This window comes from Triplophysa rosa, linkage group LG10 (genome assembly GCF_024868665.1).
Source record: "Triplophysa rosa linkage group LG10, Trosa_1v2, whole genome shotgun sequence".
In the NCBI taxonomy this organism is placed as follows: Eukaryota; Metazoa; Chordata; class Actinopteri; order Cypriniformes; family Nemacheilidae; genus Triplophysa; species Triplophysa rosa.
The window spans coordinates 10,847,658-10,873,590 of record NC_079899.1 but is presented as its reverse complement, the minus strand read 5'-3'; the positions used below and the strand labels follow the sequence as shown (position 1 = coordinate 10,873,590).

General features: G+C 37.8%; 1 protein-coding gene across 1 annotated transcript in view; it reads right to left on the bottom strand.

The window, feature by feature from the left end:
- Nucleotides 1–25,933, bottom strand: part of myo6b (myosin VIb) — a 77,094-nt gene that overhangs the window by 48,479 nt on the left and 2,682 nt on the right. The window contains exons 2-12 of the mRNA XM_057344142.1: nt 22,438–22,579; nt 11,024–11,093; nt 10,839–10,912; nt 9,645–9,774; nt 9,428–9,533; nt 8,091–8,146; nt 7,894–7,991; nt 7,644–7,808; nt 6,179–6,259; nt 2,572–2,752; nt 931–1,075 (exon numbers count right to left, since the gene is read on the bottom strand). Coding sequence (XP_057200125.1) covers nt 931–1,075; nt 2,572–2,752; nt 6,179–6,259; nt 7,644–7,808; nt 7,894–7,991; nt 8,091–8,146; nt 9,428–9,533; nt 9,645–9,774; nt 10,839–10,912; nt 11,024–11,093; nt 22,438–22,554 — 1,223 coding nt within the window. The 5' untranslated portion in view covers nt 22,555–22,579. The remainder of the gene's footprint in view (nt 1–930; nt 1,076–2,571; nt 2,753–6,178; nt 6,260–7,643; nt 7,809–7,893; nt 7,992–8,090; nt 8,147–9,427; nt 9,534–9,644; nt 9,775–10,838; nt 10,913–11,023; nt 11,094–22,437; nt 22,580–25,933) is intronic.

Genomic DNA, 25,933 nt, shown 5'->3' with positions numbered 1-25,933 from the left:
GCAATCAAGCTTTTCCAATTCCGACTACTTTAAATCACAGCGCGACTGTGGTAATTGGACTGTAGGCTTTCCGTGAGGCGAAATAGGAAGTGTGACTTTGTTTCACGAAGTTGAAAAGCAAACTCGAGTCTTACATCTCGCCCCACGCAGACCGTACGAGAATCAGTGGAAAATTTCCAGAAACCACGGCTTCCAAGGGGAACGGCTAGAATCTGCACACGCTTGCTCTTACGTAATCAATAAATATACGTCTGTTTAAATCGGTGGTTCTTAACAGGGGTCCCCATTTGACTTCCAAGGGGGCCTCAGGATGACTAATCATTTAAAATGAGACTAAATGAGCATTGAAATAAATTTTTAACCAACTAAAAACAAGATATTTCTTATTATTTGTCCATTTTTTATTGAAAAAAAAAAACACTTTTCCAGTTAATATCAAGCTTTACTGGGTAGAATTTTTGTGAGCGGTAAGGGGGCCTTCGAATATTGTTGAATAAAGAGGGGGGCCTTGGAGTCAAAAAGGTTGAGAACCCCTGGTTTAAATGCAGAAGATGACTTTCAATGGCAAGTACACTATTACGCTTGCTTAGCCAATTTAGTCAATGCCACATTTGATTATACTGACCATATCTCTAACGGAAAAGCTGCGATTAGCTATTTTCGTCTTTTTCTCCCGCCTGCGTGCGGCTGAACGAAGGCTTCATAACTATTGCGCGAATGCAGATGAGATGATGAAATGTTATACTAAGACGTTCGCAAGACAGGGACGTTGAGATGAGAGGGAGTGAATGACATAAAGCAGGAATCTCGAGGGAGCTTTTGGCAACAAGATTGATCATCCTCATTAAAAGGACCTAAAGAGACAAACTAAACAGAAAAGGGTGACCCGGAGGCTTACACTGGTTAGGGTAAATGTGTGGGGTCACTCACTTGATGACTGTGCCTTTGGCGCCCCCTGCAGTGGTGAGCATGACCCTGGTGGTGAGGCTGACTCTCAGATCGTCCTGATCCAGGCCCAACAGCTCGGCACAATATTCCAGAGTCTGACTAGACTGCTTCTTCAGAATGCAGCCACCTGGCAGCAAAATAAAAGATTCGTTTTTAATAACCAGTACCGAGTCTTTTCATCACACTTACATCTTATTTTGCACCCAAGCACAGAATACACACATTTGTAAACATTACAACAGGTCCCCAAGCACTCGCGAAACTCAATGCTGTATACGAGCTAAAAGTGTTTCAACCAAGCGTGCTCCTTCAATCTCGGATCTCAGACCCTTTCAAAAATGTTATGTTTGTACATAATAGTCTTCAGGCCCCCTGTAAGACCTCTATAACATTACGCTCCATGTTTTCCGGCTGAAATGCGCCTCAGGATAGCGATCTCATTGTGAGCGGAGAAATGGAGCAGGCCAGCGTGGTAAAAGGTGTTATACCTTCATCAGAAAAGGAAAACAAATCCTGATGTACGTCTGCCAAAAGTAGAAAGACGCCCATACCCCTCAGCTTCACTCCAATGAGGTCTTTGGAGTTGGAGGAGGGTGTGGTGTATGCGTGTTATGTTGTGTGAGAGTTTAATGAGCGTCATCACATGGGCATAAGCTTTAAAATAATAAAATAACACTTCACACATCCACGGAAATTCACTCTCTGACTTAAAGTAGCTCGCAAGATGCAATTAAAGTGAGATTTTACAGACAAAATTGCTTGCAAGTTGGATCTCAGAGTGTTGACAGCCATGTGGTTGCTGAGGAGCAAGACTCTGGGATATTCTGTCCACGTCACACATGGCGCTCCGGAAATTATTGGAATACTTTGAACAAACCTCTAACCTCAAGTATAGAACAGTAATAGTGACGATGAATAGTTTTCATCATTTTCTCATTATTTCAGTCAGACGCTAGAGTCCTTACATGTTTAATTCAGATGTTGTAAATTATGTATTAAAGCGATAGTTCAAGCAAAAATAAAAATGGTCATCATTTATTCCTCCTCATGTCATTCAAAACCTGAATGAGACTCTTTTTTATATAAAACACTGAAGAAGATATTTTGAGAAATGTCTCTGTTGTTTTGTGTCAATGCAATTGAATTGGTTACCAACATTCTTTAAAATGTCTTCTTTTGTATTCTGCATTTCAAGCAGAATGTGTCTAGCATATATTGGATGACGTCTCTTGCCGATTGTTCCAATTGTTTAGGTATGTATAAGTAATACCGTGTCCAAACCAAGCGTGACATAATAAAGCATCAAGCGATAAATCCCGTCTCTTGAGTTTTGGTATTAAATAGCTGTGACTGCAACAATTGATGCACAACAAAACATTCTGTTTGGTTTCTATTTCTGCCACCTTTTGCAAGGTAGCCCCACCCCCAGTAAAATCTCAATAATCCAAAATCCTACTCCACATATTAAACCGTCAAATGTTTCCATTTTGTCACTTCACAGAGCCTTTTTGCTTTCGATAAGGACACAAAATGATTTGGCCAGGACACGAAGCCTCTGATCTCTAATAAGGCATTTCATACTTCATAGGGTAAAACGTGTAAAACAGTTATATAAATGGTTACCAGAGGTGCTGCCTGTCTCCTCAAAGTCGATATTGCCGAGATGAAGGACTCCAGCCACCACTTTGAAAAGATTGAGCTTCTCTGTGTCATCCAGGCCGATTTTCTTCATGGCTGCCACCATCCTGTTAAAGTCTCCCAGGTCGTCCAGTAAAGGGTCCTTGATAGCGCCCGTCTTCCCATGCTACAGACACACGGATCTTAAGCACACACGGTTGCACCATCAACAACATCTGCACACTTCTCACACACCGCAAACCCCACAGCTGTCATCAGAGGTTCGATCTGTATACTGGAGGATGTATACAGATCCAGATCTCTGACTAAAGAAAAGATATATAACAAACCACACCTGAGGGTCAGAGTGTGCCAGCACATCCTTATGATAGGGGAAAGAACAGGTTTTGTTTTTCTTTATGTCGACCTATACATATCTCACAAGTCATTATTTGGTTAAAACCTTTACTTTTATTTTAAATCGCATCTGCACATCCGCATATTCAAACTTAGCCAAGGCCCGCCCAAGAGGCCATGTGACTGACAGGTAAAGCAACCAATCAAGTTTCGTTTGGTGCCGGGTCATGTTTAGAGGCGTGGAAATGTCCCCGCAGTATCAGACCGGTGAACATTGCGGTGAACGTGTCAAAACTTAACAGCAACAAAATTATTATAAGTTTATGCCGTGAACCTCTCATTCTTTAAAGAATTAAGCGTTTAGTCGACTGTCATGAATTCTTATAGCAACCGTTGTAAACACAACAGCTTACTTCTTAGATCAGACGGCTTCGTGTTGTTCCCAGGTGGACTGTTAAAGCAGTGGTTCTCAAACTTTTTCGTTGTAAGGCCCCTTTTGTGTAGAGTGCATCGCTTTGCGGCCCCCCAAATAAAGACTTATAATCTTAAATTTAACATTTTTATCTAAACAAAAACAATGCTGAAACATCAATTCTTTAGTCCGGTGGTCTTATTTTTCTGATGTTTGATTGCATAAAATCTATGATCAATTTATATATTTCATAAAATGCCACAAAATCTGTGGCCCCCGGATCCATCTTGGGGGCCACGGCCCCCAGTTTGAGAACTACTGCGTTAAAGAACGCGACACGCACGTCTCCCGGAAATCCTGTGAAATTCAACCAATCATATGACGACTTTGAACGTGCTGAAGTGTTTCCAGAAAAGTGTGCCTTATGCATCAGACGTTTAGCCAACGGTCCGTGGGCGTGACGTCTGAGGCTGAGACTAATTCAAACTTAGCACATTATGCTTGTTTGCCAGATACTCACAAACAAATGTCACAAAATCAGACATGTCGCAGCTGGTTAGGACAATAACTCTAAATAATGGAAAAGATACATTTTCTAATGTATTGCGACGTTGCATCCTGTCTGGTTAGGACACGGTGTGATGCACACAATTTGAACACACACATGCATAAGATCTGAGAGCAATGATAGAAGGAAATGTTTTCATTTCATGACTGCCTGAAACTTGAAATGTCTCTGTTCCTCACACAAAGCTGCTGTATATATCGTATGGCTTAAGAACACTTTTTAGGTAATTGAAAAAATATTTTGTCCTTTTCTGAACTTAACATCCTCTGTTTTAATCATATAAAAAAGGAAATACGTGTATTATCACCAATTCTTCTGTTTGTGTTTCCCGGGTACACAGATCTGTGGTCCAAATGGCATGAGTGTAAACGTAATATCATAGTTTCATAAGTCACTCATGTACCGGTTGTCTCCAAAGACTCAGCACTTTGCAACACTCTGACCAATGCTGGAGCTTAACAGCCATATAAATACTAGCCCCCTTTCCAAAATCGCTTATTTGAGAAAGAAAGCACCATGCATACAATATAAGCTCACAGACCCATGCACGCCCTCAAGCTCAACGTCATGCATAGAAACTAAAAAAGAACATAAGGCATGAAAAGCATTTGGAAAGTTGTCAGACTGATAAAACATCACCTTCTGGTCCTGAATTATAAAAAGATGGAGGGCAAAGAAACAACATTTGATTAGGAAACAAAATGCAAAAAAAAGAACACCAGATGTTAGAAAACTCACACTCTGTTCCAAACCCTATTGATATGGATACTGGAAAAGACTCATAATAATAATAATATCACAATACACACTAAAAATACATTCAAGGTGACAGACAAGAAACTACGGTAACACTTTACAGGTTGTATTATTTAACAATAGTTAATGCATTAGTTAACATGAACTAACAATAAACAATACTTCTACAGCATTTAATCATCTCAATTATGTTAATTTCAGCATTTACTAATACATTTTTTAAATGAAAAGTTATAACCGTTAACATTGGTTAATGCATCATAAACTAACATGAATACTGTAATAGTATTGATATTAACTAACATGTTAACAAATACAACCTGATTGTAAAGTGTTACAAAAACTATTTTTATTACTATTTCTACAACTATTTGAAATAAAAATGTCTAAATTGTTTTATTACTATTAAGTAAAAATGAAAATACTATTTTTAGCATTTTAAAAATAGCACAGTATCAATTTTAACACAATATTTGTGAGTGCTAAATATTCAGTGTTGTTAGCTTAGCAACATTCAAACTTAGCACATTGTGTTTGTTTGCCAGATACTCACAAAATCTAAATGCCACAAAATCAGACATGTCGCAGCTGGTTAGGACAATAACTCTAAATAATGGAAAAGATACTTTTTCTAATGCGTTGCGACGTTGCATCGTGTCTGGTTAGGACACGGTGTGATGCACACAATTTGAACACACGGAAATGTTTTCATTTCATGACTGCCTGAAACTTGAATTAGAATTGAATCCCAGATTTCCGGGAGATGTGCTTTATAAGGATATAAGGTTCTATATCTGACAGAATGCTACTTAGAATGCAGCAAAGTGCATTGGGTTTTGGAACAGAGCTCAAGTAAAGAGAAATCTCTGTTGATTTAAAACGACTCATTTCAAAGGCATAAATATCCTAATAAAAGCCCAAAGCTATTATCAGATCCATGCGCCCAAGGATGTAAAAAAAAAGAAAAGTACCATCTGCGAATTTGGGGTAAGAAACTAATCTCACATCTTAATGTGAAGATGTTTGCGAAACAGAAGGTGTTGAGAAAATGAACTAGTGCAATGGCAGAAACAGCAGCTAATGAATATCTCATCACCTCCAGAGGGATTTAACACAATGATGATTTATAATAATGGCCCTTGATAACAATAACATCAATTGCCGGGCTCTGTCTCTAGGGCTGGTTGTGCATGAGCACATCACAACAATGCCAGAATTTATTGCACTTTGCATAATTCATCAAAGCCACAAACTAATTTCCAAGAGTAACTAATTCTATCTGGCCAAATTGATAATGGCAACTTCCAAAATTCTGACTGTGGTCAATGTATGCTATAGTTTCTTTTATGCAACATGAGAAAACCGTAAGGATTGGATCATGTATATAATATGTGACGTGGAAATACAACAACTGCTTTACTTTGAGTTAGCCACAAATGTGAATCAGCACACTGGAAGGAGGAAACAGATTTGTTGTGACACAGAAACACAGAATCCCAAGAACAATTGATTCTACGTACCTCGGGACTTTTCCTGTTTTGCATGATCTGTTTATCTGAGTCCTTGTTTGCAAAGAATCGGGTGCAGCCACGATTCAAATACTGAGTGAAACACAAACACACGATAAGGGAGAAGCAAATATGCCATCTAGTGGTACATCTACATTTTCATGTTCTACTGCCTATTTAAACAAAAACTTGGAATTATCTAACCAAAAATACCAAAGTCACGCCAGATACAAATACAGTGATATGATGGCAATACAATTTACCTGTATTCAGACTGACAGGATTTTTTTTATTATTATATTAGATTTCATAGAAAGCTGACAGTTGACAGATGAGTCATTGCAGTGGCTGTCATTCACTTTTAGATAGCTAACAGAAATGTACAAATAAAGATCATTTTAAAAATGGAAATGGTGAATTTTTTTATGAGTCAATTGAACGTAATTATATTAAACTGACTAGTGAAAGCATTGATTTAACTTAAAAATTGAATGAAGCTGTTTAACTTAAGTTCTTAAGTTGTTTTTTAAGGTGTACATTAAAATAATATTTGATATAAAATCATATTTTAGTATAATTTGTATAACTGGAATATAATTTACTAATATTTTTAGTCTCTCAAGCATAAAATAGGTTTGTTACTGCAAATTATTATAGCTGGCTTTTATCGCTGACATAAACTGAAATAAGTTATCTTAATATTGTTTAGAATTTACCATAAAACACATTACTAATGTTATTGTCCACTTTGTTTCCTTTATGAAGAACACTATCCGAAGCCACTGACCAAACAGCACATACAGTATCTGTTATGTTTATTTATACATTTATTTATATAAATATATACAGTATATAATGGCATTTTGTATAACATCATCTTATATCCTAAAAAACGTGATGAGTTGTGTTACTAGTTCCCATTAGCTTAAATAAGTCATTCATATAACAGTAGGTTTTATGTAGGATTGTGAAGTTTCATTTGAGATCATTTTCAGATGGAAGTGACAGATGTAAAATGACCCTCAAACGGTCTGTTTGTCATGTAAAACGGTCACGGTTGTCAGACTGAAGAACAAAACAGACAGTCTCAGGAGTTTCAGGAGAGCCCTATTATTCCCTGCTCAACAGTGTCTAGACTTACAAAGTATTCTTTCGCTGTTGCCCTTCTGAAACCTGAATCTCCATAGTTCGTGATTTTCATCTTTTGCCATAAATCATTACTTAATCACTTTGTTTGTCATTGGGTTTTGCAAATACAGTATCCAACCATGAAAAAGTATTTAAAAGTGCTTGTCAACTTTGACAACACAGTATTTAATCATTTAAAAAGTACAGTGTTTTTCCATTTCCTGAAAAACAGCGAAATTTGGACATCCGAGGTTTCAGAAAAACATTGACAATTTGCTGTTCTTTCAAATGGCTGTTTTAAACATTTGGTATGCTGGATTTGACGACCCAGAATACACAGGACACTGACCCGGAAGTTGTCTGGAGAGCTGAGATGAAGCATGTTCTTGATATCCTCTGATGCTCCTGCACACAGTCTGTAAAATATATGGTAGTTTCGCTCTTCTGAACCCTGCATACAGATCCGAGACTTCTCCAACAGATAGTGTGAGACGAAACCGCCAACAACAGCATTCTAAAAGACAATGAACACAGTCATAGGTGTAACTGACTACATGAGGTCTTCAGACTGGTCAATGGAAACAGAGATGCGAGTTTACCTTTTCATTGAAGTGAATTTCCACAAATTTTCCAAAGCGACTGCTGTTGTTATTCCTGACTGTCTTAGCGTTTCCAAAAGCCTCAAGCAAAGGGTTGGCTGTGGGGACAGAATATGTTAAAGCACAAATGATTTCAGCACATGCAAAAAACAAACGCTATTGAGCTCTGCGCAACTGATTCAGATGGAAAATCTTACCTTCAACGATCCTCTCATCGATATCTTGACCTGTCCCGTAAGATGTGGTTAAATATCTGAAATGAACCAAATACGATATCAAGACATGAGAACAAAGATTAAAGTGAAAGCTTGGATGTATACACAGGGTCCAAAATGAACATTTTCACTTGAATATTCAGATATATATACTTTTCAAGTGGATTTAAACATACACACGGTATTGTTATTCTTGATGTTACTCATGCGACTGCATGACCTCGTCCATTAGGACCCCGGTGTGTCATAATTATTCATGACACTCAGTAAAAGTTGCGCTTCAAACTCTCTCTCGCTTCAACAGGCACTTTAGAGAGCGCTGAAACAGGTCGCGGGTGCTCGGTTCAGATCAAACCACTTATACTTGTGAATCATTGTCGCAGAATAAAAGTCTCAAGCTGATGAAATGCAAAAGTGCATTCACATATATTTTCGCCGCAGCGTAAAAATGCAAACAGTTGGCATTTATTTGTGAATTACATTCACGTCGAACGTGTGAGCTTACAAAACAGTGTTTAGTATGTTATTTCGTGCTGCTGTGAATTGCAGCATGCATTCATGAAGACCTTTTGATAATGTTAACTCCATTAAAGCAAAATTAATCTGAGGTGGTTCTTTCCCACCTTTCACTCAGTAGCTTGCCACATTTTCTTGTCTTACATTTTGTAATACTGTATAGATAATAAAGACTGGACTTTTATTTTTATTTTTTATTCAGTGGAAAATGATCCCAAAATATTTTTTGCAGAACTCCTCGTATTAGACTTTGGCTGGTGTTTGGTCTGCGTGACCCGTATTCAATATTTACAAAAAAGTTTTTTTCAAACTCAGTCATTCATATTTATTCATGATAAAGATTTATTCAAGATTTTTCTTTTTAGTGCATAAAAAAAACTAAGGGCATCTTTTTTCATAAATTTGATTGAACAGAGGTAAATGGCAAATATTAACCATACAGCCTATGCTTGTAACTGTGACAAAGCAAACATTTGTAAAGTACTTTAAGATAAATGTTTATGGCTGTTAAACGTTTATGTTTGATTTAAAAACCAAATAATGCTGTGGGTCCATCAGACCCACACACATGAACATCCGGGTTAAGGGTTAAAACAAAAATATGGTCAACCAAATCACAACAGGTCTTCGTGTTTTAAAGAGAAGTACAGCTTTAGCATTACATAGAAACTGATTCATTGGGAGTGGTTGCAAAAAAATAACTCAAAAATAAATGTTGGACTCTGTATACACAGACATACTCATTGACACAAAAGTTTATCTCTAAAAGTGTTTGGCTGCTTTACTACAGAAGATTATCGCACCTGAGAACAAACTTTGTGTTTTCTGTCTTCCCAGCACCAGATTCACCAGACACAATGATGGACTGACTCATCTTCAGAACCTTCATGTCCCTGTACGCTTTATCCGCTGACAAACGCAAGAAAAGAGAGAGATAAGGGGTTCTCTAAAATTAACAATCTGTGACAACTGCTTAAATCGATAGGGAACTACTTCAACTGTCCCATAAGATGTTCTCACCGATAGCATAGACATGAGGAGGCAATGTCCCCAAAGAGCGTCCCTGATAGCTCTTAATGGTTTCTGGGGAGTAGAGTTTAGTGATGTCGAAATACGGGTTCACAGCAATCAGGATGTTAGCCACAGATGTCTGAAAAAAAAGAGCCCCAATTACATTTAAAACATTCATGTTTTGGTGTACAACTTGGCTAATGCCCCTTCGTATGACTTACTAATGCGAATTAAAGATGAAATGTTTGTTTTTTGTGCCACTTGCGTCTCCAAACAGAAATGAAACAAATTGCCCAAACATTTCAAGCCCACATGCTCCCAGGTATCTCCCAGCCACCAAACAGAACCAGTGCTATCTTAACATCAAGATTAAAAACATTCATAATAAAAAAAACATAGTAATCAAAGACTTCTCCCCTCTACAGTTTACTTGATGACATCTGTACTCAACGACAGTGGTGACACTGGAGTAAACAAACTGTTTCGTAAACAGACTGGTACGCCCCCACCCTACGTTCATTTCACTCCCAAAGCTGTCATTCAACAGACAGTTGCCTTAGACTTTTAGGTTAGCCGTGGCATGGCTACCTCATAGGACCTAATTAAGTGCACTGGGCAACTCGATAGCGTCTGGGCAGGATTAGCTGGGTCATCTGAGACGTGCAGTCACACTAGGGCAGGGCCGGGGCACTTTCCTGACAGGCCCGGGCGCTGTGCGGGCGAGCATGCGCTGACAGCGGGACCTCTGCTTTTCTGATGAGAGGCTAATAAGGGCTGCTGGAGCACGACAATAACATGCCCATCAGCCTGCCAATGAGATTTGTGGGGGTTAGCGTGCATCCAAAGGCTCTGGGGTGACTGCTGTCTGTCAAAAGGGCCACTTTAATGCACTGTGCATTTAGTTAAGAAATAATGGCCCGGATCAGTTCAGTAAGCAGTTTGAAAAGAGACATTACTTTCGCAAAACAGCTTGGTGATGCTATCGGTGTGAAAATGAAATCTATCTGGCTAAAAACGTGCAGAATAAATTGGTAGTGGTTTTATCATTCGGTCTAGGCCCAAAACATATTCTGTAAAGGAATGTGAATGAGAACACTACCATCTCTGGAGGCTTGATTCCATGCGTGACAAAATGAAAGTACACAGCAGATGTTAGCAGAAAATCTGATTTTAGAAGTAAAACCGAATAAGAAGTTTACTTACATAGATCAAGTCTTTGCTGTAACGGACACAGATGTTGTTGAGAAGAGTGGCCTCATTGAGATACATAAGAGAACCTGGAAGTCAAGTAAATGCGTAACCAGACAGACAGATAAACAGTCATCAGCAGCATTTAATGTGATACCAACAACTGATGCACCCAAAAGGTATGAAGGTGATACACTTACAGTTGTCTTCAACATGTTTGTTCACATCGTCTTCAGCGGGGAAGACTTGATTGATGGGAGCCAGAAAGGTCTGCAAAGACAAAATCAGAATCAACTTTGTGACCTCTGGCTAAATGGAAATTCTGGCCTGTCAAAAAATGGCTAATGTCTACATTGACCTATTTCACTATTTATCCATTAGGGCGGCTCAATTGATTGAATCGAATAAATAAAGTGTCAGCAATCATTGCAATCTCTAATAAACATGTCAATTATAACCTTTTATTTAGGTCTACTAAGTCATCTTGCATTTATGCACTTGATTTAGAAACAACACAGTTCTCAGCTTGTTTTTGGGTGTTTAGCTTATATGATAAGAAAAATGTGTCACACTTTATTTTAAGGTCCAATTCTCGCTATTAACAAACCATTAAGTACGACTTTTGCCTCAATAAACTCCTAATTTGGTGCTTATTAATAGTTAGTATGATAGTTGTTAGGTTTAGGTATTGGGTAGGATGAGGGATGTAGAATATGGTCATGCAGAATATGTGCTTTACAAGTACTATTAAACAGCCAATATTCGGTCACACTTTATTTTTATGGTCCAATTCTTGGTATTAATAAACTATTAACTACGACTTTTGCCTCCGTAAACTACTAATTTGTTGCTTATTAATAGTTAGTAATGTAGTTGTTAGGTTTAGGTATTGGGTAGGATTAGGGAAGTAGAATATGGTCATGTTGAATATGTGCTTTATAAGTACTAATAAACAGCCAATATGCTAAAAATAGGCATCTAACAAGCAACTAGTTAATAGTGAGAATTGGTCCCTATACTAAAGTGTTACCCAATATTCTAATAATATGCACGCTAATAAGCAACTGTTAATAGTGAGAATTGGTCCCTATACTAAAGTGTTACCGAAAATTGGATGCAGTTGCTCCATACAAAGTTACTATTTTATGTTAATTTTTGGTTCTATTCATCATGAAAACGATTAATCTTGATTACAATATAAAGAGAATAGGGAGCATTTTTGTATGCAAACAGGAAGCGAGTTAGCATTTTAGGATTTCCGGTTCCATCTCTCCAAAGTCTATGGGTTTTTTAATGGGTTTTGGTAAATCACCTGAAAAAAGTTCTGTGGTAAACAAAACCTCCAATTATTTTCACGTTTTATTCTATGCCATAAAAAACAACAATTATAATCCACTTGTGATTTTTTAAAGCCTTATTGTGCTAACAAGTTGCTAAAAGCGACTACTCTCTTTGGCGGCGACGTTAGACGTCATCGTGCATATAAAGCACACAAATAATGCAACATGGGCACAAATCTCTTAAAATGTAGATGCGAATTCATTCACGGAGTAATTACTTACCAGGGAACACATTTTTAATAGAGTTTGAAAGAGTTGTTGGAGGCTTTGTGGTGTTGACGTTGATATCGTGCGACCTTAAGTGTAGTCTGTTTATAGCATCGTGTTAGCTTTTTATTTCTGCCGACTGTATTTCGGCTTCAAAAGTAACAAGTGTTGTGTTCATTTGTAAAAATGTGTTAATCTTAAAGGACCAGTATGTTCAAGATTAAGGTGGATCTATTGAAAGAAATGCAACATAATATACTTTGTACATAAATATGTGTTCAGAGGTGTATAAAGACTTTACATAATGAAGCGTTAATGAGCTATTTCTATCTTCAGAGGTGTATAAAGACTTTACATAATGAAGCGTTAATGAGCTATTTCTATCTACATACATCGCGGGTCCACTTACATGGAATTCGCCATGTTGTTTCTACAGTAGCCCTAAACAAACAAACTGCTCTACAGAGCGCAATTTGTAAATATGTTATCTCCTTCGGTTAAGCGAAAACATGACGACATCATAGTGCTGTGTCAGCCACCGTAGTGCTTCCATACGGAGGAAGACTGAGCCGTTAGTTGCAATTCGCAACCTCACCACTAGATGCTACTAAATTTCTCTGACTGGTCCTTTTATTGTGAATGTGGTTATCATTTGTTGCTACATATTGTCTAGGGCAATGGTTCTCAAACTTTTCAGATCAAGTACCACCTTTAATAAAATTTGTTGTTCCAAGTACCACCTAATGACTGGCATAGAAAATTACATGAATAAACACTCAAATTAATAGAATGAATAAACACTCCAATCTTTATCTTTACACCTTATTAATAATAAAAACACTTTTTTATTTACCAGCTGTTTTCAAACTAAAGAACATGTTTTTCAAGTTAGTCAGCAGTAATGGTGGACACAAAACACTTTTCTGTAGTGCACTGTAAACAGGGCTCTGTAAATGACTTTTATGGGGGATTTATTGACTTTGTGGGGACTTGCAGAAAGATTACAAACTATATTAAAGACAAACAATGTGGAAAGAATATTTAAAACATTAGATAAATAAATACATATCCTTAAACATCAATAGAACAGCTGTATATAATAAACAGAGACTTACACTTTACTGCAGTGGCTCTTGTCAAAGCGATGCGTCAAAAATACATCTCCACGCACGCTTCGTTGATTAGCGTGTTGAATTAGCACTTTACAGCAATAACAACAGCTTTCAACAGCGGTTCAAGTGCAGAAATACAAAATAAACGTAATTTGCAAGCAGCTCGTCGGAAGAGAGTGAGGGACTCACAAGCGCCTGTCTGCTCTGTGTTTGAGCGCCTGAGTTACATCGACCAATGATAAATAAACAATAATTCATACAGCTTTTTTAAAATTGCACATAGGCTGAGCTGTATTCTGTATTTATCAATCATGCATTAAACATTTGAAATTGTATTTAAAACACGAAATATAAATTTATATATCCGAGTTTTCTGTCGTGACACATACCACCGGGGTCTCTTCAAGTACCACAAATAGTTTGAGAACCACTGGTCTAGGTTGCATAACAAAACAAGGTTTCGAACAAGTTGTGCCAGGTGTGCCAAGTTGTGCCAAGCAGTGGTTAGTACAAGAAATCTGTGAAATGGGTGACTTGTCAGATTTACAAAAAATAGCTCTCATTCCGAAACCTTAGATGTCCTAATTCATTGTTTTTCAGGAGTTGGTTTCCCCACCTATTTTGATTTGGCACCGTAATCAAAAGACTCGGAAAAGAATCCTAAAAGATGTTCTGTATTTTTTCAGATCTCAAATACTGAAAAGAAAACAAGTTCATATTCACTTTTAAGCAATACAACAGTTATATTTGTACATGTATTTAGGGAAAGTTCAAAAATATTTTTATTACATGATAACCTCGATTTTTATCACAGTTTTCATGTGTCTTGTCATTCTGTCAGTCTTTCACATTACTTTTGGATGACTTTGTCACTCCTGAGGTTTGATTTTGTCCAAATTGAACAGACACTCGACTGAAATGGCCACAATACATCTACTTTAGAAATGTTGATTAAATGGAATTTGGAATGGCTTCAACTTTTCTTCGGTGACGGTGTGTTAAAAATATCTTCACAGCCTGGATTGTTATTGAATTTGCATTGCAAAATTCTGTTACCGTTTATGTGTCAGGACCTAAACAGCACAGAACGAATCGCTTTACTAAATAAAACAACTTTTCAATAATAACTCCTGGTCATCGTTTTTTTTTAAATCAATTATTACAATAATATGGTGACCATTTTATAAATGCAATACTTTCTCTTTACTGCCTAAACAATTGACATGTCTTACATAATCCCTATAGCATTGCCTTATTTATCTTGACAGACTGAAAAAGATTAACAGGCTAAAAAACACAAGTGGATGATGTCCACGCTCTCCTTCCAGACGCTGTCTGGTTACCTTCAGCTAGGGCTGCACGATCATGTATCGCGATACCACGAAAACCTATTGTAATCAAGCTGGCTGCGATATGCAATGTGTCAATTTTTTTAATGCGTAGCTTGTCCGTGAAGCACGTCTCTGGGATCAGTAGGAAATGCTGCTCGATCTAAAAGCAGTGCGAGTTTGAGTCGCTTAAAATGTGCATTTAAAAAAGCAACACCCGTCAAAACATGATCATTATAAATATACTTTATTATCATAAAAATACCTGATGAGGCTTGAGGAACAGTGATAAAAAGATGTCCATAGGCATTTCCTAGATTCTAGAACGTGTTATGGTCTTCTTCTGCAGTGCGTATTTGGAGTTTCTGCACGAGAGCGCCCTCTGGCTTTCGAATGCAGCTGCATTTTCCCATACTTCACTCAAAAGCTGTGCATAAATCACGTGATATTTATCGTCGTTTTATCGTGACAGCCCTACCTTCAGCGATGTGTAAAAGCCATAAACCCTCAAGGTCTTCATGCATTGCGACAGCGCCAATGACAAAGAGTAGCAGCGCTAGGTCAGCCATGATGGATTGCGTCTTATAGCGACCATAATTACCCCGAGGAAACAATAAAGTCATGTTAATGTGAAAGGTGAGAACATAAGCTATGGAATCCATTACATGACACATTATAAGACACCCTTAACTGCCCATCACAGTGCCATGTTATTCACAGACTGACCTTTCCCAGAAAACCCATTTCATCCCTGCTGACATTTCTGCTTTCCATTATTCCTTTCCTACACTTATATAATTTACATAAGGAACACTCAAGAAAGTTGTATTATAAACCTCAATGCCATTATTGACCTAAAACATACACAATCTTATAACATGGGCTCAGGAATACTCGATTTGTATTCCAGCTGCTGCAATTTTTGCTACACGTTCTACCAAATTAAATTTCAAACACTGTTATCAATGCGTTTACAATTCCTAAAGACAGACCCTAAAACACACCTCCGTGCATGTCTTAGTGCTATAACACCATAAAGACCCACTATTCAACCTCACAAAGTGGCTCTTTCTATTCTTCTGGGAACATTTTCTGAAATTTCACACACACAGAGCCAGTGTCTCTGAGGGTGTGAGTAGTTGAGACACAGGTGGCTTTTTTCTCTAATGAAGCTTCCCTGAGCGTAACGTGATCAGGACACCTGCAGCAGGTAGCGCTTATTACTTATTCAAAGCCCCCGCAAGTGACACCCTCACACGGCACAGCACTATTCTACAGACACATGTTCTTACATTTTACATATTGCTCAGATACCTGGAGGCCTTTTTAACACATCAGGAAGTCAATCAAGCGCATCGTGTGAGAAAATGTCAGCATCATGAGTACAAACAACCCACAAATGGTGATCACGTGATCTCTTGCGTACACGGTTAGGACTTCACGGGAGCTTAGCAACTAAACACTTTCCCCTCGGACGAACATTAAAAGGGAACAAAATCAATACGTGCCAGCCTGTGTTAGGCAAGCTTAAATGATATCATGCAGCTACCTACTATCCTATAGAAACGTACACATATAGTTGACTTTTAATTCATTTATCGCACATCAGATCTTTTCATAACTGCACAGCCTCTGTAATCGTCACACATCCCTCTGTAATGTCGCTCAATGCATTTACAGTACATCACAGCTTAATGAATCGGATCAAAAGTTTTATATTTTATATGTTTTATATATACATCTGATCCAGCATTTGTGGTCAGTATCGGAATGATTACAGTACTAAATATCGGTCCACCTCATCTCTATAAATAACATATGACAACAAATCACAAGAACCAATAATAAAAACGTTTAAAATATTGATTGATTTCTCTCACACGCCTTTACTAATCCACTGAAGTTGTTTGGATTACTTTCATAAAGTGCTTTTTGGAGCTGCAAAATGCTGAGTCCTGTATAAGAACATAAAGTGACAACATATTTTTATAAACATTTTTTGTCCAGCCAGAAATACACCTCTGATTTTGCATGAGAGTGAGAAAATTACAGGACATTTTTCATTTTCTTGTGAACTATTCCTTTAATAATAAAAGAAATATCAAAATGGTATCTACATGGTACTATCATGGTTTACTTGTATGGTACTTGTATGTTTTTATTAGACTTTATAATACTTTTATAATACTGAATTGACTAAGACATTGACAACTAATTCACTCAAGAATCTAACATAATCACTAGTTCCACTTCTAAACAGGCAACAGAAAATACAAGAAAGAAATACTGTACAGAACAATGTACCACTGTAGAAAATGTCAACGCTATAACATATCCACAAGATTCCGGAGGGCGCTACTGTAAAAATGAACGTGGCTACAACTTCCGGTAAAGTGGCGGAGGGTAGTGTATGCAGCGTTGAATAACTTATTCTGATGACAGTAAATGAGATTTTAATACTGTTGGTTTCATTGATACTGATTAGCAACACCTGCTGTTTGTGGCTGCAACCAGGTGAAGCTTACTTTGCGTTTAAAAAAAGAGCACTTCACAAAAAGTTAAGACGGACTGCTCCTGTGCGACTGTACAGTTTTTAAAAGACAAACTTTACAATATGGATCGCTTATCTCAAGCAAATAGATAACAAACATTAAACATCACTTAGACTGAATGTGCTCATAGTTTAAAAAGACAGTTCGCAGATTCATGTAATCATCAAAACACTGTATGGCAGGGCTCAATACTGCGACCAATGGTCGAATTTTGCGACTATTTTTCCTGCAGGTGCGACTGCCAAATTGATCATGCACAGAAACTAAATGCACAGAAACGTTATATTGTGCAAGCAACGCATCCACACAGTAAAATCGCCAGTGTTAAAAAGGTCAAATTAACACTCGCAGTGTATATATAATCCACAAACTCACGGTGCTACTTGCTGACCATTTTTCCATGTAAACACGTTCTAGACAGACAGATTTCAACGTTCTTTACTAAAGAGTTTGTGACAAAACATTTAGCAGTGTTTACATATTGTTTATTACTGCATAATATAATTCATTAAAATAGAAGTTAATAAAGTACATGTTGATTTTATAATGCCTACATTTTTTGCATTTTGTGTTCAGGTGAATAAAATACTATTTTTCATCACTGAGGATTTATTTAAAAAGTCAAAAAAATCTTGTCTCGTTCTCGTGAACCCAGTCTCGTGTCTCGTCTCGTGAGATAAGTGTCTCGTCACACCCCTGGAGGTTTGTACAGCCCACTTGCGGTTGACCCGCCTATCTGCACCTCGCGCCGACCTCCGTTTTTACCTAACTCACGGAATCCGCTTGAAGTCCCAGAAGTCACTGCGGCGCAGTTCATTCTTCCGAGGCTGCCTCGCAAGCAGGTCTTCACAAGAACACAAGTTCGTTCTGAGAAACGGCCAAACAGTTGGGAAACGCATGCGTCACAGTATATTAGATCATTATATCCGTATAGTCGCTCTTAAAGGGGCAGCAGCATAATAAAGATCTCTGTTTATAATGTTCACATAATGGGCCCAAAAACACTCACTGATATCAAAGGAATTGTGTACTACTTATATGAGTTTTTCACAATAAAGGAAAAAAGTAGCACACAATAATTTTGTTGTAAAAGATATGCTTTAAATATGGTAAAGTCTTGTTTATGTGTGCGAGTTTATGCAGAAACAATAATGATTAGTAGGGGTGTAATGATACTTCGTATTACGATATTTCGTGATGCAAAAATGTTACGATGCGCATCGTAGAGAGATGGGGATATTTTACGATATGTTTAATTCTATTCGTTCAGCGGTCAAGACGCTACCTACTCTGCGCCAGCGCGTCACATGTGCTTATCTCACATATGCGGTAGAGAGAGAAGCACAAGACACAATCTGTGTCTCCAAGTGGTTTACAAAGCGTCATACTTTCCTTCACAATCGCTGTTAAAACACAGCAAACTTGAAGCGTGACTGCAGGCGAGTCACCCCGAAACTCATTACAAAGGCAGCACAAACGTTTTTAAATGCCAATGTTCATTTATCCGCTAATGTGAGCTGCTGCATAACGTGATATGCAACATAAAGCCAAAAGAAACCAGCGCTGTTCCGATCAGAGAAGCGATGAAGTGAGTCGTACTGTAGATTAAAAGTTCGAATGACATGCTAAAAAACAAGTATGTGCTTTGCATGATTGAAGAAATGTAATACAGTTTATGTAATATGTCTTTTTGAAAGATTTTTCTCATTCATTACTGTCTCAAGATAAGACAGCGCAGCTTCAAAGAGACACGAGCCAATAGCGCTTGAGCGTGAGCGCTGTCAGAGCGTTTCATTGGTTGAATGTACTGAATGAACACGCCCTTCACTGAACGAACAAGTCAATTGAGTCAAAATGAGACTGAATGAACTGCTACATGTCGTTCATGGTCTAATATTCTCTGTGTTACAACAATGCATATCCAGTAGTTACTCAACTTTTCTGAAAAATAAAGGTAATGACCTTGTTTAATTTAATTCCAAGGTAAAGTAAATTATGTCGAAAATCTTTGTATGGAACATTTAATTACACCAATTAAATGAGTTAATCCAGATAGATTTTAGTAGACTAATATAATTTAGATTTCGTCACCTAAAAATAGACTAAAACTATGATAAATTGGGATGACTAAAACTAAATTGCACTTTAGTCAAAAGACTATGACTAAAACTAAATCAAAATTTGCTGTCTAAATTGACACTGATCTTAATTGTAATTTCAGTTAAAAAAATTCTTAAAAGTTTCCTTAAAATGTTAAAATTCTTTATTAAATTGTATGTGCAACAAAATAAGTTACTGAAATTGTTAATAATTTGAAAATAAATGTTATTTGAAGTTCAGTTTCATTTTTGAATTTTGTTCAAAATATCGAGATGTGTGTCGTATCGTGAACCCAGCATCGAGATATGAACCGAATCGTGAGCTGAGTGTATCGTTACACCCCTAATGATTTGTATTAATTTGTAATTAGTTAATTAATGCATTAAACACGTTTAGATGTAGTTTTAGTGTTTCTTTTTTCTTGCCTCACCCCCAAGTCTGGTGCTACCAAATTAGGGGCTGGTGCCACCAACTGTATGACTTGGAACACCTCTCTCAAATGTTAGTCTAGAGCTCTGTATGGTCTTCAATAAAAACATGAGACAGTAAACTGGATTTACAAGGATTCTGTACTGTATTTTACTGACTTGTTGTCAAAAATCTGTTGGTATACAGTATATCACATCATGTGATGTGGACAACATTTCTCATCTGCTATGCTTGATGTAAAGTAGGTTTTTCTTCCACTTATCTTCTTATAAACAAAACGTAAAGAGAATATTTAAAAATGTAAAAAGGCAGCTTTTCCACGTGATCTTTAGTATAATGTTCATCAGATTAATGGCCAGCTGACGATACAGCAGCTTTATGGCCCATGTAACGCTTTGCAAGCTTTTAAATACATAAGAATAATGGTTTACTGTCACAACAACTGAATCAATAAAGTTGCTAAATATCCGCAGTCAAGCATTAAAATCATCATCACATTCCTCTATAAAGTAGTGGACAGTATGCTGATGTAGTTTATAAGTGGTGTCAGTGTGTAAGTTCACATTCTGCTATAAACGAATGACTTGAGTTGAAATATGGCAAAAACGCGTTTGTTTACATTGAACCGGAAGTTCCTACCATGAGTCCCATCATTCGCGCAAAGCGTCATGGGACGCAGCAAACTTGTCGAAAAAATAGCATTGCTACTGTAAAAGCTAAATGGTTCAATAAATAGTGACCCCACCACCTTACTATTTAAAGCATTGCTATTTGCATTGACCTTACTGCCTCATACTTAGGGCTGGGACGATATATCGTGCAATTCTTATGCTCAGTTTCCTAAATGAATTACGGTTAAATGCCGCAACATCCGAAAGCCAGAGGGCGCTCTTGCGCAGAAACTCCAAATATGGGACAGAAGAAGAACGATTTACACACACACACACACACACACACACACACAAGCGCTGCGTCCGAAATCGCCTACTTTCATACTATATAGTAGGCGAAAATGAGTATGAGTCATGAATAGTCCGAAATATGTCCGAAAGCTCAGTATGCAAAAAACAGTAGGCGAGAAATACCCGGATGGTCTTCTAATTCTGCCGAGATATGTGAGTGTGGATCGGATGCACGCTTCTCTATCCCATGATGCCACGGGAGCTGAGCAACGGTCAAATTTCAAAAGTAAATCAAATATATATAGCGGAAAACTTTAAGTCGGAAGTCCGTTTTTAATGTAAGTGCCAATAAATGGATTTCTCGTCGTGACTAAATTATGTTTTTACCAATGCTCACATATGGGTTGTTGTTAATACGTCATGGGTCAAAGTGCATACGGGTCACATGACCATGAAACATGGCGGACGCAGTATGTCCGACATGTATTCATACTACTCCCACTCATACTATATATAACGTACTGTTTTAATGGTCGATAGGTAGGTACTTATTCAAATTCAGTACGTATTGTCACAGTGTGCTTCGCTGCGTCCGAATTCACTCCCTGTCTCCTATATCCGTATATCGGGTGTCCGCCATTTTGTAGTGTTGTCCGAATTCTGAGTGAACAACTCATTCCATACATTTGTTCACTACTTTTTACCCACAATGCACTCTGATTTTGAGTGTACATCCGATGGACCCTCGCTTTCACAATTTCCCATGATACAATGCGAATCAACCGCCTGATAAGAATCAGTTGGAGGAGAGTGACCGTTAAAGCCACGAATGTAGGTTTATACACTTGTGTTTGTTCTTGTTGACAGTTATTTTCTCCTTTTTGAGAATAAACAGATTAAATTAATTTTATATACAGTAGTGTGTAATTTTAAATATGTATAAGCAATTTTATTCAACGCAATAAATGTAATAGTAAATAAATGTGGCAAAAATTTGTTTTGTTCTCTTTATTATAAACTAATACAATAAACGTGACAAATAAGGTGAAAATGAACTTTACCATTTTACCAAACAATCCATAAAGCCACACAGGTGTAATATAAGCGTTATGACGAATGTCCAAGACAGTACTGTGAGGCGCAGGATATATTATGTCAGTGTCCGAAATTGTTCACTCATTTTCATTCACTTCTTCCCCATATACTGGACTATTAAGCATTCGCTATATAGGGAATAGTGAATGAGTGAACAAGTGAGCGAATTCAGATGCAGCTACGCAGTTCCAGGAAATGCCAATGGTGATATTCTATCGCTGTTCTTCAAACCTTTTCAGGTATTTTCATGATAATAAAGTATATTTAGAATACTGATGTTTGACAAGTGTTGCTTTTTCAAATGCACATTATAAACTACTCAATCTCGTAGTGATTTTAGATCGAGCAGTCCTTCCTACTGATCAAAGAGCCGTAGTTCACTGAAGAGCTGTGCATAAAACACAGAACTGGTTTCAGAATCAATATAGACATGTATAATTAGTGTGAATCGCAATATCTATCGCCCAGCCCTATCCATACTCCTGTATGGTCACTGCCTAAGTGCTCATCAAGGGATACATTTCAATAGCAGGAAAGCTGACGCCTTACCTTTCCTCTTTGATTGAGAGGATCTATGGTGAGAGTGTCAGAACCGATGTCCACTATCATCCCCAGCTGGAACCCATCGGTTGTGTGGGGCGCCCACACAGGCTTCCCATCTTCCATTTTACCCCACAACTATACAGCAGCTCTGGAGAAAACACACACACAGGGTTAAGAGTAAAGACTGGCTGTAATGGCTGACAGTATGCAAAGCTTGTCCAACAGAAAAGTAATTTTGTTTGACACACCCAAAGTGACTGAAAACAAAATGGCTTTGTAGATTACTTGAAGTGACCAACAAGGTTATCTCATGTGCCTTGTGACAACAACACTATAAGTTGTACAAAGTGACAGTGAAATGTGCAAAACCTATACTGTTCATGGTAGTCAGGGCATTGCTTTGGAGTTCTGAGTGGCTGCTTACTGACCAAAGTAAAATAAATAAAAATCCACCCCCAAGTCTCAATGATATTCTGGTCCCCAGATATAACTTGGGTCGCTCCTTTATAGTCTTTGGGATTTATCTGGTTGTTTGGTCACCTTTTTGCTTATTTGGTTGTTTGCTTAAAGGTGCTGCGTATGATATTTTGAAGGATCTATTGACAGAAATGCAATATAATACATTTATATATATATACAGAACTATGTCTCCAAAGGTGTATAAAGAACTTACTGTACATAATGAAGCGTTATGTTTTTATTACCTTAGAAAGAGCTTTTTCTATCTACATACAGCGCGGGTCCCCTTACATTGACATCGGTTTGTTGTGGCGCCATGTTTTTACAGCAGGGGCGGATTGGCTGTCGGACGTCTAATGACTTTTTCCAGTGGGAACGGAGGGGGACCGCCCCAGAAAGCAAAACACAAGCGTGATCGGGCCAGAACACAATCGCGGATGGACAGAACAGACGAAAGGCTGCTCTTGGCCAAGAAGGCCAGGCCGTTTTTTAGTCGTAGTCCAGTCCTGTTCTACAGTTGCCTTAAATGGACAAACTGCTTGTTTGTTTCATTACCATGTTGTACTTCTCACCGTGTCCTGTGTTGTCCACCATAGTGCTTCGAAAGGGAGGGGTGAGCGGTGGACTGAGCTGTTGGTTGCAATTCTCAACCTCACGACTACCTCACCATAACCTCGCCACTAAAATTTACATACTGCTCCTTTAAAACGTATAATAACTGACGCTCACCTCGCAAAGATCATTAAAGGCAAAATATGTCATTTTCGCAATAATTTTCGAGGTTGCAAAATAATAAGAAAGACACAGCATCATGCTGTGAAGGAGCATGGAATGATGGGAGTTGATGTCTTCACTTCCACTGCTGATGGAAATCAATACAACAAGACTGACTGCATGCAGTGCTCGAACAGTCGAAAACAAATATTATTTCCATGGCAGGAAAAGTGGGAACTGGGGATAACACGGACATAATGACATTGACAGGCATCCCTCTTTACGCAAAAAAAGAGGGGCATAAAACTGCTTCTGGATTGAGATATTTTAATGCAAATATCTTATGTATTGCGCCTTTAATGAAAGCTTTTTACTTGCCTTTTACTTCACTGTGTTTAAGCTCCTGCTCTCTCTCAAATCTTTACCTTCATGGAAGAACAGCTGATGGTCTAATCTGATCTCTCTCTGTGCTCTAATGCACTAGTACAGTGGTTCTCAACCAGGGGGGCGCAGAGGTACTGTAGGTGGGGCGCGACGGTTCCCTGAAACCCCAACCTTTGGAACTCGATTGCGAATGCACGGAGGAACGCGATTGCAAATTGACGGAGGGCAATGTTCCGTCTGAAGCTGCGTGCGTGGGTTTACTGGGGGGCGCGACCATGAAAAGGTTGAGAACCACTGCACTAGTACAATAAACAATACATTTCTTACAGTGCCTGTCTTTTATTATTATAAGGTGTTGTATTCTAAGCCCTGCATGTAGGGTTGGGAATCGAAAATCAATTCCAATTTGGAATCGGAATCGAAAGGCTTGGAATCGGATCGGAATCGTAAGGAATAGGAATCGGATACTTGAGATTAAAATGTGAATTCCTCTTATCAATTCCTGTGTGCATATTTTCAGAAAAGTACATGCGTTGCATGATCTGCTGAAATCTCAATAAAAGCCCTTATGAAAATTATCGATATTTTTTACTATAGTAAGCATAGTTTAGCTATAGAATTTGCATTAAAGCACAGGAATCACAAATTAACCATAGTTGCATTATACCATGATGTAGTTCAACCATGATAATACAAATTGTAATAAATCAGAAAAGGTGTGTTTCTATGTGTAAATATACACAAACGGTGCTCATAAATATATATATATATTTTGCAAACAAGTCAATAAGCAGGCTACATGACCATACAGGTTGATATCTAAATGTTTTACTTCAACTGTGGAATCGAAACTGGGAATCGATAAGAATCGAAATCGATAAGCAGAATTTGAATTGGAATCGATAAAATTGAAATGATTTCCAACCCTACCTGCATGACATCTGATAAGATCCATAAATCCACTGGGTGCTACCAGTCGGCATGACCTGCTGTCAAAGTTTACAAAAGCAATAACGTCTAATCCCTATAGCTTTACTGCAGCCGACAGTGGTAAATTCATAAAGACTTCATGTCAAAGATGTCGATCTTGTGTGTGAGGCAGTGATAATTGCTCAGTGTTCTGCTCGTCAATGTTTCACATTCTCTGATACTTTGACAATGGTCCAATTATTGTCCAGCATGCTAAATAACCCCATTATGAGCTTGGACGTACATTTGTGCCAATCACTAGAGTCTCACTCGAGGCCTTTCAAAGGAACGGAGTTGAAAGCAGGCCATATATTCTTCTGTTCTGGTTCATACCTCATCAGAGAGCTATCTGGTACTTCTCTCAGAATCAGTTGTTTGTCAGTCAGCATCAGTCAGAATTGCTTGCATTGGATGTTTTTTTTTTCTCAAATCTTTTTGCAATGTAGCCTATAATAATCCAACAGTTTTCTTTTATTCGTATTTTTAGTTTATAGGCCTAATGTGGAATGACAGTTTTTAATGAACTGTTTTGTTGTAGAGGTACAGAGTAACTTACTGTACATTACATTCTTTTAGCAGTCAGTTATAGGCCTAATTAATATAGGCTATTCATGAAGGGAGAGGGCTCAATTTTTTGTTTGAATTTACTTTGTTTTGCTCAATTTTATATTAAGTTGTATTGTATTTTATTGAAAAGCCAGACAAATTATAAAAAGCACATTTTGACTATTCAGTTTGTGCAATAGTGAAAAAAATGGCTTAATAAATAGAAGAAATGCAAAAAACCATGTTCGGTGTTCGGTATTATTCGGCCAAGTGTTTCACATCATGTTCGACTTCGGCTTCAGCCAAGAATTTTCGTTTCGGTGCATCCCTACTCACAGCTATATGTATTATGACTCTCAGGCTTAATGATTGATACTATCTACTGAACAGTTAACTAGCTGCAGTAAAGGAAGTGCAAAAAAATCATCTA